Source organism: Bombus flavifrons, chromosome 4 (assembly GCF_040668555.2).
Source record: "Bombus flavifrons isolate JBK064 chromosome 4, iyBomFlav1_principal, whole genome shotgun sequence".
In the NCBI taxonomy this organism is placed as follows: domain Eukaryota; kingdom Metazoa; phylum Arthropoda; class Insecta; order Hymenoptera; family Apidae; genus Bombus; species Bombus flavifrons.
Window position 1 is genome coordinate 545940 of NC_138445.1, and position 19069 is coordinate 565008.

The 19069-nt window shown below is 33.1% G+C and overlaps 1 protein-coding gene and 1 long non-coding RNA gene across 6 annotated transcripts in view; one reads left to right on the forward strand and one right to left on the reverse strand.

Moving 5' to 3' along the window:
* Positions 1-10735: 10735 nt before the first annotated feature.
* On the reverse strand, positions 10736-12607 carry LOC138178792 (uncharacterized). The gene is made up of 3 exons (XR_011172806.1): positions 12512-12607; positions 11475-11532; positions 10736-11388 (listed from the first exon to the last, which is right to left on the reverse strand). It is a non-coding gene; the product is annotated as an uncharacterized LOC138178792 (long non-coding RNA).
* The window catches only part of LOC138178776 (unconventional myosin-Ie), a 37723-nt gene continuing 31210 nt past the window's right edge, over positions 12557-19069 (forward strand). For 2 of the 5 annotated variants that reach the window (XM_069110999.1, XM_069111000.1), the window contains exons 1-4: positions 16005-16205; positions 17146-17271; positions 17793-17882; positions 17996-18090. In XM_069110999.1, coding sequence (XP_068967100.1) covers positions 16020-16205; positions 17146-17271; positions 17793-17882; positions 17996-18090 — 497 coding nt within the window. In that variant the 5' untranslated portion in view covers positions 16005-16019. Of the gene's footprint in view, positions 12762-12894; positions 12912-16004; positions 16206-16509; positions 16527-17145; positions 17272-17792; positions 17883-17995; positions 18091-19069 lie in introns of those variants that run through there. The other 3 variants (XM_069111001.1, XM_069111002.1, XM_069111003.1) reach the window with 3 other exon arrangements.

Genomic DNA, 19069 nt, shown 5'->3' on the forward strand with positions numbered 1-19069 from the left:
TAAAGGCAGCTTTTAAGAGCGAAATATACATTTGAAATGGTGGAAATCTGCAATAGTAATATTTCTAATTTTAGAAAATAAATATCAACTTGTTTACAATTTTTATATATACTGTTTGATGCGCAAAAAAGAAGTTAAAATTTTCGTTTTAGAAACACGTCTATACTTTCCAAATCGCACAGCGTCACCGGTGTAAGATAGTTATGAGATCATGATCCTTGTATGCAAAAGACTAACTCTATATTCTGAAACAAATCCTTAATATGTAATTCGATAATAAATAATTAATACGTAATAACGTAATTGTAATGCTTATGAAAATTTTGCTAAGTAATTCTCTAATCCAACGGTATATCTTAGACACTAAATAATCTAGTTATCTGTTATATCTTACTTGTTATACCTGTTATAAAAAAGCCTTGGAGCCTGGCGTTTGTCCGGTATTGTTGACGTCCTTTCCATCACGACCTTCTCCTCAAGGATTGCTCGAATTTTGGGCGGAATCGACGTTCAACGAGCATACTAATTGGGTTTTGCGCTCGGTAATTAGCCAATCAGCATTTTCGTTCGAACTCTAGGTTTTGCTGAACTCTCGATCGAAACAACTCGATGGCAGAACTGCTTGGTCTACCGAAGAGCAAGCATCTTTTTGGTGAGAAGTTGCTTACTTCTTGCTTGTGTTTAGTTTGAAAATTGTCTCGAGATGCAATACCGCTATAACAATATTATTTGATTCTTCCAGTAAGTAAACATTATTAATATATTAATTATTAATTGCGATTAATTTATCAAATAATTAACGCTGTCCTTAGTAACAAATTGTATACAATATTTTATGCTTTCTTACAGATTTCTTCCAGTCTGCGTTTCTTCCATGGGACTTGACGATTCTAATTTGATGGTTTCGTCGCTTCACGAAAACTTCCCTTGAACCGCAACGACATCAATGACTATATTCGTCCCATCTAAACGTAAGTCGCGTGCATTTTTGTTTCTTTGGGCACGCGAATCGTGTCGCAGAATAAAAGGTCCGATTCGACATGGATGACTGGTTATATTACGTAGAACTTTTGACTTTTGGTTAGGTGTTTATTATACCCATGGCTAGTAATATTTTCTTGTCTCTGCTTTATCTATTAGTCGATATAAAATCTTTTCTGAATATCTGCTCACCTGTGGTTTCCTTATATAAAATATAAAATCCAGGCATTTATGCCAGCTAAATCTAAAATATTAAAGAGTACTTGAAGTGGCCATCTTCTTGATCCCGACTTCACGCTATATCTTTTTGCCATTTGGTCCGCTATATCTACCCCAAATTGTGTTTTATTATAAAATTCGACCGTTTCAGGTAGGTCCTTTTCGCTTTTTCCAATTTTGACGGTTTTATGTTTTGAGCTCAGAATAAAAATTTTCTTTTTCGGCTTACTTTTATAAATTGTGAGTGTAATCTCATTTGATCGACCGATACAAAAGCGAGCCATGGTATCCCTCTTCGTTTTACAAATTTTTCGCAGTTCTCCTTTGTTTCCGCGTATTGTGCCAACTAGTGAAAATAAATTCTGTGCATAAAATTTTGTCTGTTACAAAAATGAATAAAATCGCGTGGCGAAAAACATTTACTGCAAGATAGGATAAACTACATATTTCATTAGTTTGTATACAGTTGAAACATTAAACTACATATTTCATTAGTTTATACATAGTTGAAACATTAGGCTTCATATTTCGAAATTAATTTAATAATAACAAATTCAAATTCTCAACTAATTATATGTATTGGATTTCATTTGTATGATTGCCATACGTTTCTTTCTGCGCCGCGATTTCAGTTAGGTCTGATTTTAACTTAAAAGAGGGGAAATAATTTTTGGTAATATCCTTTTACTATAAATATGTGAACATGCTCCTTATCGATTTTACTGTATTGTAACACTATGAGAATGAGGATCTGGATCAGCATAAATTTATACATTATACTTAAAGGTATAGGTATAAGTATACTTATATCAATATATTTTTCTATTACAATTTCATCCACTCGTTCTTCTATCAGTCAACCTCAACAGATTTATGGTGGATGGTGTAGAGGATTAATAAAATGTGAACGAGAGATTGCTGTTGCATTCCGTCAAATATATTTGGAATAAATTAAATAAGTTAATAAATATAAATATAAATACTGTCGAGAGACTCTCGTACGAACGTATTCGCAAAGACTGTGTATGATCGCTCGAGGATAACTCGATAACTCGTACAACTCTGTACTTAATAACTCGTATAATAACTCGTGAAACTCGAACAATAATTGATTCACTTGCGATCGCGTCCGTCTATTTATACTAGTCGGAGGAGAGTCGGAAAATTTAAATTTATCTTTGATCGACGGTTACTCGTCGCAGCGACATTATTTTGCGTTGAGTTTATTTATTATTATGTTATTTATTCAAAGATTACAAATTAATTACCGCTACAGATTTGTCAATTGTAACGTATGGAGGACAAAGCGATGTTAACGGAAGAACACCGCTTCGCGTCTTTCCTCGTCCTTCGTACGATAGATCTGACAAATTAAGGTTGAGATATGTCCCGAATGAATAGTTTTTGGCATAAAAAATAAAGTTGATACTTCCTCTATAAGGAATGCTAGATGGGTCGATTAATGTATGAAAAATAAACGTGTCCCTTCGAAGTAAACAACTTTCGTCAAAGACATCTTTTTGATAAATTTAGTTAAAAAATATCTTGTGTATTATTGATTTAATTCTGAGGTTCTATGATGGGATATTGGGATACTAACATCATTCGCTTACAACAAATTTCCAGGAAACTGTTTTTAATAAATAATATACATAATGTAATATAAGAATAAATATATTATAACAGTTAAAATAATGTAGTAAATCTGCAAACTACTTGTTTGCGTTTCATGTTCAATTATTGTAATACCAGATTGCTTCGGTTTTAAATGCATTAACAAGTATACAAAAACTAATTTTTGTTAAGACGTTAAGGTTTCAAACCTTAACCAATTACGTTATATGTGTCGGGGTGAGATTGGAATTTTGGGCGCGTGACAATTCTTCACGTGAGTTATCCATTGTTTAACACAACTAAGATTATATTTTCACGTATACACAAGTCTATTACAAAGATTAACAAATAGTAAGTCTAGTGAATAATAAACTTAACAAATAATGAAGTTAGCGAAAAATATATTGAACGAATAATAAACTAAACAAATAATAAAGTTAGTGGATAATAAGTTGAACGGTTAGTAAGTCTAACAAATAATAAAGCTAATGAATAATACGTTTAACGGATAGTAAGTTCAATGAATAATATGGTTTACAAACAATAAGTTAATAATCGTTATAAACAATAATTTTGAGTTCAAACGAATCCACGATCAACGGGATGACTCCTTACTAAGCGTAGACTGATCTTAAGCACAGAAACACGACGTGTCACTCTCCAAAGCAGTCACAAGACGAATGCCAGTCTCGTGGAGATTTTTCTCCCTGTACGATTGCATTTTGTTTTCTATACCCGTTTGGAAGCATCGAGAAGGTTCCAAACGCCGTTGCTAGGCACACTCGTTGGAAGCATCGAGAAAGTTCCAAACGCCGTTGCTAGGCAGTTTCTGCCTGGAGTTTTGATTACTAATACAATGTATGTCTCATTGCATCGGCACCTCCGAGGCAACATCACACGTGGCTAGGCCCGCTCTCGAGGTCGCATGCCGCCACAACCACATTTCTCGGAGAACACATACAACCACTCCAGACCTCCGTTAGATAAAACATCCATCCCGTGACCGTGGCTACGTTCGGCGACCAATTGTCGCCTCGAACCCAATCTTGATATCACAAATCTCGAACAATTACAGCTATGATAAAATCCAGGCTAGACTACTAGAAGATGTTCCCAAAATTTCCAAGGAACGGCTTCGGCTTCCCTTTCATCTCCGACATATGTATTATTCATAAGAGCTTATGTATCTAAAATTTACTGGAAAACTAGTTCAATCGTACGTGCCCTTTTTTGTTTATGCAGATTTGAACGATAACATGATATTAGATCTTTAGGATTATTTTCATTTCAACTACTTATCACCTATGAGACGCAGCCTTCAATACAAACATGAAAAAACGCGGGAAGATTATCCAAGAAACAGGTATTCCCGCGGTGAAGATGGAAATAAGCGATTACAAACAATTTGGCCACAGTCTTTCTATGTATCTTCAGGAGGAGTGGTCCCCCCTAACGGTCCAATCAACAGGATGACTGCCGATTACACCGTCAGGGAGAAGACGAAGCAGTACCTCAGCAGCAGTACGAATAGATGGCCTCTGGACTGTCCTACCAATCGTCAGGACGATCACCATGGAGGTTTCAGCCGGTACGAATCCGGCACTACCCGGCGCCCTCTCCCGGGAGGGCGCGGGGCGCCTATCAAGGCTTCCTTCACGAAAAAAAGAAAAAAAAGTCCTTTTACGTATCTGAAAGTCAAGAGAGATTACTAGTGGCACATGAGAAACAATGGACTGGTGCGACAAGTATGGCAGATCGCACATACACAGTTCACATACCTGTTGCCTCTTCCAAGAACGATGGACTTGATTGTCATCGAGCAGTTTGATACAAGGCGTGGAAAGAAATTTCACCAAAAAGTCACAGATGACAACAAACGATCCGATGATGACCGATCGACGATCAACTGATATATAGAATAATGTTAAAAAAATAGATCCTTTAACATGAATACCGCTATGGGGGACAGCAGAAATAAGCCACCATTAAAAATACCAACGGTCAAGGAAACAATCGGCAGGCACGCAGAAAAATACAAGAAAAGAACAACACATATCGAAATCAGCTAGCTGCTGAAGAGAGCAAAAGTTTCATAGAAAGAAAACTAAAGGAAAACACCAAGAAAACAAGAATAAAATAGTCAAACTGGAAGATGGTATCCCGCTGGGGATATAAAGTGTTTGGGCAAGTTTCAGACGCTTTGCTTTAATGCACAAGTGTCGCATTATGCTTTTATAGTCGCGTTATTTCAGTAATTGATATTAACAGCGACGAAAGAATTCTTGTAAGGATTAACGGAGGATTTGTTACGCGAATGATACAATATAAATGAGACAACGATTCATTTATGACTCGCTAAGTCGCTCGAAAAGTAACTGCGATAATGCTTGAGCGTTCTGCAGAGAAAAATAAAGTTACCGTTGGTTTAACTTTAGGAAAAAACTTGACTCAGGAGCTCAAGAGTAATTAGTCATCGTGGTTCGCGTGACCTCACTGACAACTTTTATCTTTCATCTTGAAAGAAGCTACCGATCTAAAATGTGGAAAGGTCATAATCTGTAAACATATTCAGAACCTTCAGATACCTACAGAAGGAAATATTGATGCGTTATTCCTTATATATTCAAGTACCTGGTGTAATAAACATTTTTTGTCTTATACCGAATCCGAGGAATCGAAGAAGACCAGCAATGATTCACGTAATCTACTTTTGCCGTTGATTTATTTGTGAGCTCAACTCCAACGATAGTCTGTTCCGAATTTGATTGTCCTGCCTAAAGAAATTAATCCCAAATATAGCATAATGGCCGATTTCAATTACAAAGAGGGGATAAAAAAGACTAATTATTTATTTTGTTGAGGTTATTAGATGTATAAACAGAGAAACGCGTGGATAAATTGTCAAGTAGAAAATATATTTTAATACAGAAATGTAAGTACAAGTAGGAATATAATTTGAGCTGGTCCAGTTCCGCACGCTAGTAGTGTTACCCTATAAATGAACACCCCGAAGCCCTTGTCACGTAAAATTAAGGCTTAGGTTTTTACCTCTTTTCTGTCGAACTTTATTAAATAACACAATTTTATAAGCACAGTTTACGCGACTGATCTGAGAGATGTTGACTGATGAGGGTTAATAGATGATACACGGTTAATGAACTAAAAGTTTAAGTTTATGGTGGGTCCTTGAGGTTATTGAGGGTACACGGTGAGGACCTGCACACATCTGGCCTCTAATGTGGATTGACGTCACAACCTCGTCGCCTGTCGAGTGTCTATGGTCTGCCTTCGTCCCAGTCTATCGTCTATACGCTGTCGATGGCTTCAATGCTTGAGAAAACTAAAAAGACCAGATGTAGAGTTTTCTTAGAAGTGGTGACCACTTCAACATATTTGATTATCACATCCATAAGGTCGAAATTTGTACCATTGTCCACATAGAATTACACATTTTACGCATCTACATTACCTTGTGGAACGTCTGTTTGCAATTAAAAGCTTGCGAAGATATCTGTGCGTCTAAATCCGCCATACTCTGATTTTTTAAAAGGACTTGTGTAATATTATAGTTTTTCAGACACTCGTGCACGTGCGATCTTCAAGATTTTCGTGACTAAGAGGTATTCAGAACCTTCAGATACCTACAGAAGGAAATATTGATGCGTTATTCCTTATATATTCAAGTACATGGTGTAATGAACATTTTTTGCCTTATACAAAATTTCTGAAATTGTGTTTTGTTCACCTTTTCAAGGCAAACACCGAATCCGAGAAATTGAAAGAGACTGGCAATGATTCACGTAATCTGTTCTTTTTTTCTTTTTTCTTACGCGAAGAGGAGAAAATCCATTTTAGGCATACCTAGCAGCCTGTGCTGCTATGTGAAACTGGGCTGGATGGTATGCCCTATCTCCTCTTATGTCTCCTCCTTTCTTCGCCACACCGTGGTACAACAACGTGGTTCACAACCCTGGAACCGCCGTAAGCGTTACTTCAGGGTTGGTCTGATCGTTAGTTTGTACCCTATGCGAGGAGACTACACAGGTATCCTATTCCCTGCAGCCATTCTTCTTTCCATATATTCCACGCTTCATTTTTCAATCTCTGAGCCCTGAGGGACAATGGCATACGCTTCTCTCGTCACCTCCTCGTCGATACTTCTTACTACTACTTTTGTGTCCGGTAAATAATCACGGAATAGCGTTCGCGGCTGTTGCGGTAGCTTTTTGGCTTCAGCTTCGCGCATGATTTTACGCCAGCTATTGAATGCGTCCTTAGTTTTTTTCTTATAGGTGTCAGCAATCCCGCGAACGACATGTAGCGGTACATGAGTCAGAGGACAATCCAAATCATGTTATTCTATCTCGGAGTATCAATATCGCTGAGATGCAAATAATGTAATAATAGGTAAACTCCGGGAAAAACAATGTCGCAGCTACGCATAACCGTCGAACAAAGACTAATTGAAATCCTCTGACTGAGTACCTGACCAGTATAAATAAACTGTCGCAACCGAGAAGAGTTTAGTATCTCCGAGTATCTACGAGCATCTTTCTGTATCAACGAGCGATCTAAGTGTTATCTACCGAGTTATTCGACGATTATACTTTGTACTAACGACTCAACGAATATAGGCTGTACATTAACTTATTGTTTTAAATAAATTCCACAGTTGCGACAATAAACTACAGCCTCCAATAAATCTCACGATCAAACATCCATGTATACCTGTCCTCTACAGACACATAGTGCGTCGACCGTACCTCTTCTCCTCCTAAATTCGAACTGATTGGCGTGGAAGGGTTCCTGACCCGGGTTCCTCTCGACGAGGGCTTTGAAGGTATGTTCCCACGCCTTGCTCGACACCGGCAGAATACCAATAGGCCTAAACGAAGTAGAGAGAAGAGGATCCTTCCTAGGTTTGGGAAAGACCGCCACTGTAGTCACCTTTCAAATTTTTGGTATTTTACCCGTTCTATTTATATCGTTGAACATGTTTAAGAGTTTCTCCGAATCTTTGCTCCGCTACTAATTTCGCTACTTGTCTAGATACCCCATCCACGCCAGCAGTTTTTTCGGAATTTAATCGTTTGACGGCCTTCTTCACTTCATCCCGCTGTACTACGATGCTGAGCGCTCCATCCTCGTCGCTGCCATGGCTCATTTCACCACCGAATTTATCAACCCGTGGGACAGGCTTCGTCTGAAAAAGCGTGCTTCAAGGATTTTCGCCACTCTGCAGACACTAAGACTTTTTCGTGGCACTCTCCTGCCCATTCTAGCCATCACGATCCAGTAAGGTCACCGTTAAGGGTGGTCTTAGTCCAGGATAACTCAAAATTGCTTCCATGTATCTTCTCTACTTTTTAGGTTAACTTAGCTCTTTCCCTGCATCCTTAACCCTTTCGCTTCGGGTGCCGCTCATCCACGAAATGACCCGTGGGCACGAGCGCTGCATATAGGCGGCGACAGCGCGACGTATCCTGGGTTCGGTACCCCATATACCAGGCATACACCAATGCCATTTGTAGTCAATAATATATTTTTTCGTTATCGATAGAACATTTTCTGTCGATATATTGGATTAATCACTTTTTAAAAGTTATTCATTGTTGAAACAACAATAACAAAATTCCAAACATCCAAACGATTGTATACTGTTTCGTGCTAAAAAAATCTGTTAAATCCATTGACAGCGAAACGATATTTCATAGACGGTTCTTACAAGAAGTATTGTTATTTAAGACTTAGGAAAACGTATATACAGTAACCACGCACACTGCGCATTTCTGGCGCGTGCTTCCATTCAGCATTGGATGATCAGTTGGAATTATTTATTGTTGCCCCCTGGGCCTTTCTTCTACATAGCATTGTTTTTACCCTCGGTGCGGAGAGGTCTTCGTTCCACCAGTAGTTTGCACCCTTTCTCTCACCAAGGGGAACGTCTTTTTTAGTTTTGCAGCACATGTTTTTCAAGACTCTCTTGAAACAAATCTCCGTGTACCTACTCGTCTAGTCAATTACTTTCTCAAATTATTCGTTAAATTTAAGGATAAAATTATCTGGGTCAATGCCCTTCATAGAATATTTAAAGTAATAGCTTTTCCTTCCGGTCGTTTTACCATAAAATTCGCGATAAACATACTGGTGGTCGTAGCACTCGAACCCAAACCCAACCCGAATCTCGCGAAATAATATACCAAATGTATATTGTAAATACGTAAATACTAAAAATAACGTAGATATAATAAATAAGATGCAAACGTTGTTTGCGAGAAGTGTAACGAATGAAATGGAACTTGTATTCTGTAATACGATAAAGGAGTTTATTATATTTCATTATCATCATAAATTATCCATCTGTTTGATGTTACATCTATGTTACAACACGTATGATGATGATTATTATCATTTCTTGAGTTCACACCGGCATAGATTTTTGTTGAGTTTAAAATAGGGCAGGCAGTTATCTTCGCCATAGACATCGTTCTTTGTGCTGTCGAGGAAGCAGAAAGGCATCTCGTTCCAGCAATCTGGACGCATTGAAAACTATAGACACAGAAAAACAAGCAATTAGAATCGTAAAGCTGAATTAAATATATCTTATAAATATAAAATTTATATGATAATTTTGCAATAAATAAACCGTATCTCAAAACAGTTTAGAATAATATTTTTAACCTCCAAGTAAAAGGTTAGAACGACACTCTTAATGTCTAAATAAATGCTCGAATTGTGAATATTATATCGTACAATCATTAAAATACGAAGAGTTATTTTAGCATAAAATACGAATTAACAATTTATATTACATCTTACAACTTTACCTTAAAATTTTCTATTATTTAGGCTAATTTTGTGCACATGATTGAACTTGTGGAAGTAAGTAAAAAGAAGACTCGATTAGCTTGATTTTCGAGAGGCTCAAATGAAACACTGCAAACACGATTATGTGTGTAAACGGAATACTCTATTGGTTTAATCGTAAGTTGGTGTTTTGTAATAGAGAAGATTAGATATGCTATGAAAGGTATATATCTTTTCACACTCGGTACAAATAATTATTAAACGTTACAAAAATATGATTAGTTGTAGAGGTAATTGAAAGAAGACGAATTGTCAACAACAAATGTGAAAGATTAGATATATATAGTAGATTAAGTGGTATTTATTAAAATATTTTATATGAATAGTTTCTATCGTTGTAACATCTTATCTATTATCCTACACTTTATATTAAATCTATTCCGATTATTCGTTTTTCGTTTTCTTAGGGAAATGTTATGTTTCGCGAACACAGACAGTATAAAATCTTCAAAGATGTTTCAAGAACATAAAAAAATCTAGGAAAGAATCGTAAGTAGCGATATGGGTATTTAAAACACGAACAAAAATACAATTTATCGCACATTTTCGAAATATATTTACATATAGCGAAATTTATAATATTCCCATTTACCGTACTTCTAATTAATTCTACTACTATTGAAAACAGTTTATTTATTGCTCGATCTATTAAAATCCAAAGAGGAAAAATGTTAAAATTCGATTTAGCGATCGAAGATCGTTTAATTGATATCGTTAGAAACTAGATACAAGGATAATACATATAATTATAGCGTTTTGTAAACTTTGCTTCTCTAAATTAAAACACTAGAAATGAACGATATTGAAAACGATACATTTCATATTCATGTAGTACGTAATTTAACGCCTTTGTGAAGTATAAAGCATTATCAAATATAGAAAACAATATTACCTGACAATGATCGTAAATTATCACCATTTTGGACGTCGACACACAAGTGTTGACATTTTTATAATAATGGCGGCCAAAATCGCATGGAAGTTGGATATGCAAGTCGTTGGCAAATCTAATCGAGAAACTCGAATGATCGAGTGTCTCACTGACTTGTGTCACAGGTCCATTGCTGTGTACCAATGCTGCAATAGTTGCGTTCAACTGGGTCTGATCATAGTAAGTATATCCATCTCTGGCAAGGGTTCCTGGCACAGAAATGCCCATGACCAACAGCATCGAGACCAGGAACACCATGATCAGGTGTGCACTTAACTTTCCAAACATCGTGTCACTCAGTGTGTCACTCAACAACTTATTTCTAATTTTTCCGTGTTATATATGTCTATTGTAGCTACCATTTATCGCCATGATAAGCTACTTATCTTTGTTCATTTAGCCCTGATATCATTTTTTAGATTTTCTTTCTACTTCCTTAACGACAGCAATGTAAAAACTATCAAACGCTAAGTTCCGTCTGTTATCATATTTTATTAGTCGATAAATTCTTTCTCAATTGCAGAAATGACGGATAGATGTCGTAAGCAAAGATGAAAATAAATCTTTTCGGCAAAATAACGGTATAATAGTTTAATCTATTTCACCATCTGTCTATCGTTTGAGTCCGAGCATTTGACTTTTACTATTTAGCCGTATTTTCTCTGTAATGTACATACTCTGATTTCAGTAACTCTAAGTTACGCCGATATTTGCTGAACGTCTCCATTAACTTCATCTTATGATCTAACTATTGCTTGTAAGTGATTCATTCGATGCTACGAAAAGAATAGATTCAAAAATTTCAGTGCAAGTATTCTTCGAACCGTAAAACAAAAGCCGCATAGAAACAAACGATACTTACGTCTGATTTGTATGGGATTTTGACGCAAACGCAACACAGTCGAGTTAAATTGTATTTCCTTCGTCAGTGAAATTATTTATGTACAAGATTATTCAAACTCTACTTGTAAATAGATGAACGGACTTCGCTCGCGATAGAACATTTTAAACAATTTGTAAGAATAAAAACGATTAATTAATTGCAATCATATCGGTATATCACTATTTTGCAGAAACGAACAACACTAGACTGCAGATTTTGATACAATTTCATATTTTTGGTACAGTTACTAAAGAAACGGAACATCTGCATAAAGATTTCCCATTAATACATGAACATCCGCTGTCTAGTTATCACAAATGTATTTTCAATCTTCTGAATTAATTTCCAACATTTGATTTAATTGAAAAAGTAATTCTGATTCGTTAAAGCAAAGTACAATTAAACATTTTTACGAATTATAGATAAATACCGATTAATTTTGTTGAATGAAATTTTTCAGGATTCACGTTTTATATTATGTATATGTGTTTTTAGCACAGTTCTTGTAATTATTGGAAATATTTGAAATATCTACGAATGAAAGTCTACGACTCTCTACTTTCTACTACTACAAATGAGCGTCTAAGTTGATGTAGGTATGTATTTACTTTGCAGATGAAAAATCTCACAATTGCTGCATCGTTTTCAGCGCGTTAAGTGTAACAGCGTGTAAAAGTGCCACCTGTTACTGACTTTATCGGCGCGACACCGTTAGAAACGATGACATTGGTTACGAGCTCACGTGTCTACATCTTTACTGTTAAAACTTTTCATTCATCGATTCCTTCAGATACCTACTCTTACAGTCAAACGGTGTATTCATGTCAAAAGTATCTCAATTAACATTATAAGTATTTAAATAAACGAGGCATACGAATTAAAGATATAATAGAAAAGCTATAGCATTCGTATAAAATACGCAATGAGAAGCATTCTTGAACGATTACAAACGAAGAGCGTGGTTCTGAGTAAGTCTGACGTATCATGCTATCATAGCAGTTCTGTGACAGGCGCACTGACTCACCGGCTAACCAACTAGTATTTGTCAGACCGTGATACGATCGGGTCTGTTTCGCGATTGTAAACTTTAAATGTTGAAATTTATGTCTCGTGATGATATATTGTGATATTTGTGCCTGTATTTGTATAATATGATGCTAGTGAAATTATTTATTGTATTTATGTGAGTGCTTCTTTTGTATATTTTCTTATATCCAAATAGTTGTAAAGAAGAAACAAGCAGGTGTTTATCATTTACCAAGCGCGGTAAGTGTAGAAAACAATTCATGTTTACTTTTTCAACCTTGATAATCGTGTACATTGTATAATCAAATGCATTATAATTGTTTATTCATTTCGTCTAAACATTTTGTTAATAATCAAATAAATATGGACACATGATTTTCCTGAGTGAAGGTAAAACTATGTAGACATTGTTAATCACTATTGGTGTTTATATTAGTATTAATAATAAATAAAATGTTATTAATGAAAATAAATTTTCCAATAAATAACGATGTATCTAAGGTTATAATAGGATAATAAACCAAATATAAAATAGATTTATGTATTTCTACAGAAAAGGATTAATTGTTTGTTTTAATGTAAAAAGAAGATTAAGCATAAATGGTAAAAAGCAATGATTGAATAGTTAATTTTATTTCCTTGATATTCTAAATTATCACCAATAAACTTTCTCCATTTTTATATCATACACAAGTCTAAGCACGTATGCTAGGCCTATAAGCTCTCTAATAGTAAATGATTGAAATAATACCACAAATAGAAGTATTATTTTTAAGGTAATATTATATTTATCTATTTAGTTTATCCCTGAGTTTAGAAGTTAGATCGTTTCTCTTTCTTATTTTAAAGAAGTGATAGGAAGTTACAAAGAAGAGAATTTAAAAAGAATAAGAGTACGATCCATTAAAACATACAATTGCAGTGAAACATTCTATTACGCTGTTGTAAGTTATAAGTTATTGTTTCAATGATCAATACTGATGATTTTTAACTAACAGTTGCAATATAGTGGCATTTCAAATATAAAATGATTATAGACATTTATGTTTCTTTTTTGCAAACAAAGTTAAAATCAATTTGTCTAAATAACTTTATTTCAGGCTACCTATTTTATCACAAATATTAAATACTTAAAATGATATTATACATACATGTATATACAGTTGAAAATGATATAAATAATATGAATGAATTGTGAATAAGATAATTGGAACTGTGGGGCAATATGTTAATAGAATTGTAAAACTCATACAAACTCATACATAAGTACTTTTATTATGTTAGAAATGATTTATGTTGTTCAAACAAGAGTTGAGTAAATATATACTTCAAAATGATTTCACTTATTCATTGTCAGAGGAATAAATAGAGCAAGATTTTAGTTTCTTGTTAACTAATCAGTTACTAGATTCTATACAAAAATTATAGCGTAAACTTTTTCAGCTATTAAAGTTTATAAGATATCTATTTGTACGATAAGATAAGTTTGCCTTGATAAGATTATACCCCATTTGTATTGTGATTGCCTTTACCATAGTTTGGTAGAAACTATGCATTTACTACATAAGGAAGTAATTTCTTACATATTTATAAGTATGTATAAATTATATATAGTATCCATTATATTTCCAGTTTTAAATAAGTTTTTGGGTAAATGTACTGAAACATTAATAAAGGAGATGTATCTCTTAATTACTAAAATAGTTTTTCGTATGTATAATGATTGTTATTTATTTTTTAGATTTCAATTCTAACAATTATTGGATTGAAATATTTAATTCATAATTATATCATATTTGATCAAGTCCAAATTAATACAAATTTATTTTGTATGGTTAGGACTGGATCTTATACAAGACATTGTACTCTTATTAGTTATATGAATATATTATATATAACAGTTATATAAAAACATATATTTATATCATTAGAACTGATTATATTATATCATTGAAATGTTAAATAGATTGTAAATTAACAATTACACATAATCTGTATAGTATATTTTTTGCCAATTGTTTTTCCTCATTGCATACCTCATGACGGATAGGGAAATAAATAAACAAAATTTTTAATAAAATATTTAATGAAAAAAATCAATAATATACATATAGGTAGGGTAAACACATTGCTTGTATGCTCCTAGAACTTTCATGGAGATAATTATTTATAAATGGTAATTTATTACTCGATTGTTTTTTTTACAGTTTTGTTGTTGTCTTCTTACAGATAATCTTATTGAATTTCATTCGATTAAATATAGACTAGATTAATATTTCTATAATACAATCATTATATAAACAATGTATATTGCACCTATAGAATACACGATACGATTTCTTAATTTTCTTACCGTATAACTACAATGCGATACAAAGATGTGATTACACAAATACTTTATATGCATATTATTGCATGTATGATCCAGATGTTATAATTGTTCGGGAAAATTTAAAGTAAACAGTACAAAAGACTTTTTCCCTAAGGGAATAAAATAGTACGCAAAAGATTTTAGTTAATAGAAGAATATTAAGTATATCTGCTTATTTTGAATAAAAATATCGGCTTTTATTTGAGGCATATTACTAAAAAAAAAAAAATAGTAGTAAACGATACCTGTAATTTAATTTAAGTTCATTAAATTTCATTAAAAATAAATTATATAAAAGCGAAGTTTAATAAGACTTTGCAGTCATGATAAATTGTTTAAGTTTCCTAATATAGGTAAATGCTTTTTTACTTTCTATAACAAAACAGGATCTTATTTTGATTATTCTAATGAAAAATTATTAAAATTTTTATTCTTATTATATTAAAATAAATAATAATTTTTTATTTGAATATATGAATTTACATGTATATATATATATATATATATATATACATATATATACATATATATACATATATATATATATATATATACATGTAAATTCATATATTCAAATAAAAAATTATTATTTATTTTAATATAATAAGAATAAAAATTTTAATAATTTTTCATTAGAATAATCAAAATAAGATCCTGTTTTGTTATAGAAAGTAAAAAAGCATTTACCTATATTAGGAAACTTAAACAATTTATCATGACTGCAAAGTCTTATTAAACTTCGCTTTTATATAATTTATTTTTAATGAAATTTAATGAACTTAAATTAAATTACAGGTATCGTTTACTACTATTTTTTTTTTTTTAGTAATATGCCTCAAATAAAAGCCGATAAAAATGCATGTATATATATATATATATACATATATGTATATATATATATATATATATATATATATATATACATATTTTTTTTTAGTTTCACATGCAATGTTTAAAAGGATGACGAATCATAACTCTTGAAGAAATATTGACAACATTGAAAAGCCGGTTATCTGTGTTTAGCACGGTATAATTTGTTACCTTGAACTCAATAAATTGGACGAGGTGGAATATGCCTTGAAAGAAATAATTGTCGCTGTTAACGTTACTTTGCTATGTAAGAATATATGCAGTCCGTTCGTTCTTTATTATACGCGGTTACTGGAATATTCTCCCGAAAGATATCTTCGATAAAAACACTTTTAATAAATTTTGTTCTGACAGAAAGAAAAGAAGAACAATTGCGCATATATATAGAAAAGGCAGGTCTCATCGATTCCAACGACTTTGATATACATACATATGTTATCAAGGTCAGTGTCCTAATAATAATCATAATCTCACGTATATATATGTTGCAATAAAAGCGTCAACTCGGTAAATGTATACAGATACTGGCTATATAAATTATAGATATAAACAAAAGACAAAGATTAAGCTTAGGTTGGATAAATTACCGTAAATGCAGATGTATGTAATTTTGAGCGAATAGAAGCAATGCTGAAACGACGTCCGAAGGAACTCCTGATTTCTGCATCGATACAAGTTGATTCTGACATTCATTCGTCGATACAGATCTGTATACATTGTAACACGTATCGTGAAATGTAGATGTCGATGGCTGCTATGCATAGGTGAGCCGTCATCGATGCGTTCGCGTTACGTTTACGTTAGGTTTTCACGTATCGTGCTCGTTATGTACAGTGGAACTTTGCTTATCCGCACCTCGTTTATACTTTATGCAAACCAGTCTTTGTTTAACTATACTGTTCACTTATATGAACTCATAACTGAGCCTATTATTCGAACGATTTGTCCCTCCACATGTTCGGATAAACAAAGTTCAACTGTATTTCTCCTTTGATTATTTGAATTATTGAAACGAGCCTACTCAAATATACTTACGAACTGCAAATGCTTCTGTGGATAGTATTGTATTTATGCGTATATAGAACATTAAAAATATTTCATATAACGTTCTTAAAACTAGAGCTAAAGAACGGTTACATACATATATGCAGGATGTCCGATTCGAAGCATTGCACGCAGTTGTCCTCCGAATTATTCATCGTTTCTACATTGTAGCAATCTTTTTGCCCAAAATAAGCAAGTATCAGACGACTTATAGATTGATGATGATACAGAGCGCGATTTCCACTGATCGTTTAATAAATTTTACAAGGAGTAGCATAAATAAGACACAACAAATTTTCAAACATATGGCCAATGCAGAAAATTGTATTTTTGTTTCAGATGTATCATTGGCAGAGTCAAAATGTTAAAGTTTCCGGAGTGGATGATATGGTTTTGCTCCCGAAAATTACCGAGGATGCTATTACCGAAAATCTTCGAAAGAGATACATGGATGACTATATATTCGTATCCTTAAATAATTGTTACAACAGCAATAATTCTTTATTCTAAGGAATATATCGTTATACGTATTATATGTATAATTGTAATATCTAATATAATGTAATGTTTAATATATATGTATTAAAGAATATTATATTAAGATATATTAAGATTACGGTAAGAAATTTAATAATGTACACGTGTATAATACACCGAAGCTCCTGGATATTTGCGAAATAAGATGGCCGAGAAGAAATTTATGGTTTTAAGAATACATTATCAATATCAGATATGTAAACTCTTGGTTTAAGGAAATACAAAAGATTAATAGTCTAAAAGATTAAAAGGTTAGAGAAAGAGATACTATTTTTAAGCGATGATACTTTCAACGGCAAATTTGTATAAGAAAGATTATAATAAACTAGAAAATAGTAAATTAACCTTTTCGTTGCTGAAAACGTCATGAAACGATCTATGTTATTATGTTACGCTTGTGATTTTGATGTTGCAAATAAGATCATATTAATATCCTTAATAGCTATTAGACATGTATTGGTCCTGTATTAGTATCGATTAATCCTTTTAAGCAAATGCCATATTTTGGAGATAGGGAAATAGAAATTTACCAGGGTGCGGTAAGTAACAAGCGTACGTAATTTACGTAGTATCTAAATTATAAACGTCATAGCCGTATGAAAAGATCTTAATTTACGATACTTGTGATTAAATCAATTTTCATCTGTTTCAGGTACCATATGAAAATCCTCCACATATTTATGGATTAGCAGACAATATGTACAGAAATATGTTAATCGATAAGGAAAATCAATGTGTTATCATCAGGTAAAATATATGTCCTTGCATGAAAATAGTACTTCTAAAATAATCATTTTGCTCTATGAGGTTTAAAATATCCCAAGTGCTTAAATTTCCTTAGCTGCTTAATAATTAAAAATAACTACAATTTGAGAAGAAAGATGTTGTATAAAATGAAAAAGACAATGGACATATTATTACTTCAGACGGAGATATCGTTTTTATTGTTTTGTATATGTATTTATATGTCCCGTTAATGTGTAATGGTATATATACGAAGGATCTATTAGTGCGTTATTGATCGTAGGGAGATCTGCTGTCCGAAAATGCTTGGAGCGCACCAGCTTGTATAGGCTACGACTTACTGTTGCAATCTGCTATTGTAATTCATATGGAAATCTCTTTCGCTTAAACGAAATATCAGTAACATACAGGTGTATAGTAGGTAGCAGGTAGTAGGTAGTAGTTGTACATGAGACTATATTTGATTTATAAAGTAATTCTATGCGGCAAACGCGATATAAAAAACCTTGGCTAATATCTATAAAGGCATATCTTGCTTGCTTCAAGATTATTTCCTATTCCGTTCACTATCCGATGTATTTGCTCCATCACAGAATGTTGTTATCGAAATGCAAACTGATACTGTGGAATGAGATTATTGTTGTGAATCATAGGTTTTAGTTATTTCACGATAGAAGTACTTTTGATAATATTGCGAGTAGACAAATTGGTCCTACAAGAATACGAATCATTTATCATAGCTTGGAAATATATAAATAATTTGTTAATAAGAATAACGTTTAATCGCACGTAGAATAGGTTTTTGACAAAAAAGTGGTTATCTTCTTTGTTTCTTAAGTTCACTACGGCCTTTATATCTGCTACGATTAATATTAATAATTTTGTAATTTCACTATATAATTTTTGCCTTTTCCTTCGTGACAAATTGTAAGTTGTCTTTTATCAAAACTAGTATACTTTCCGATTCGTGACACGTTAAAAT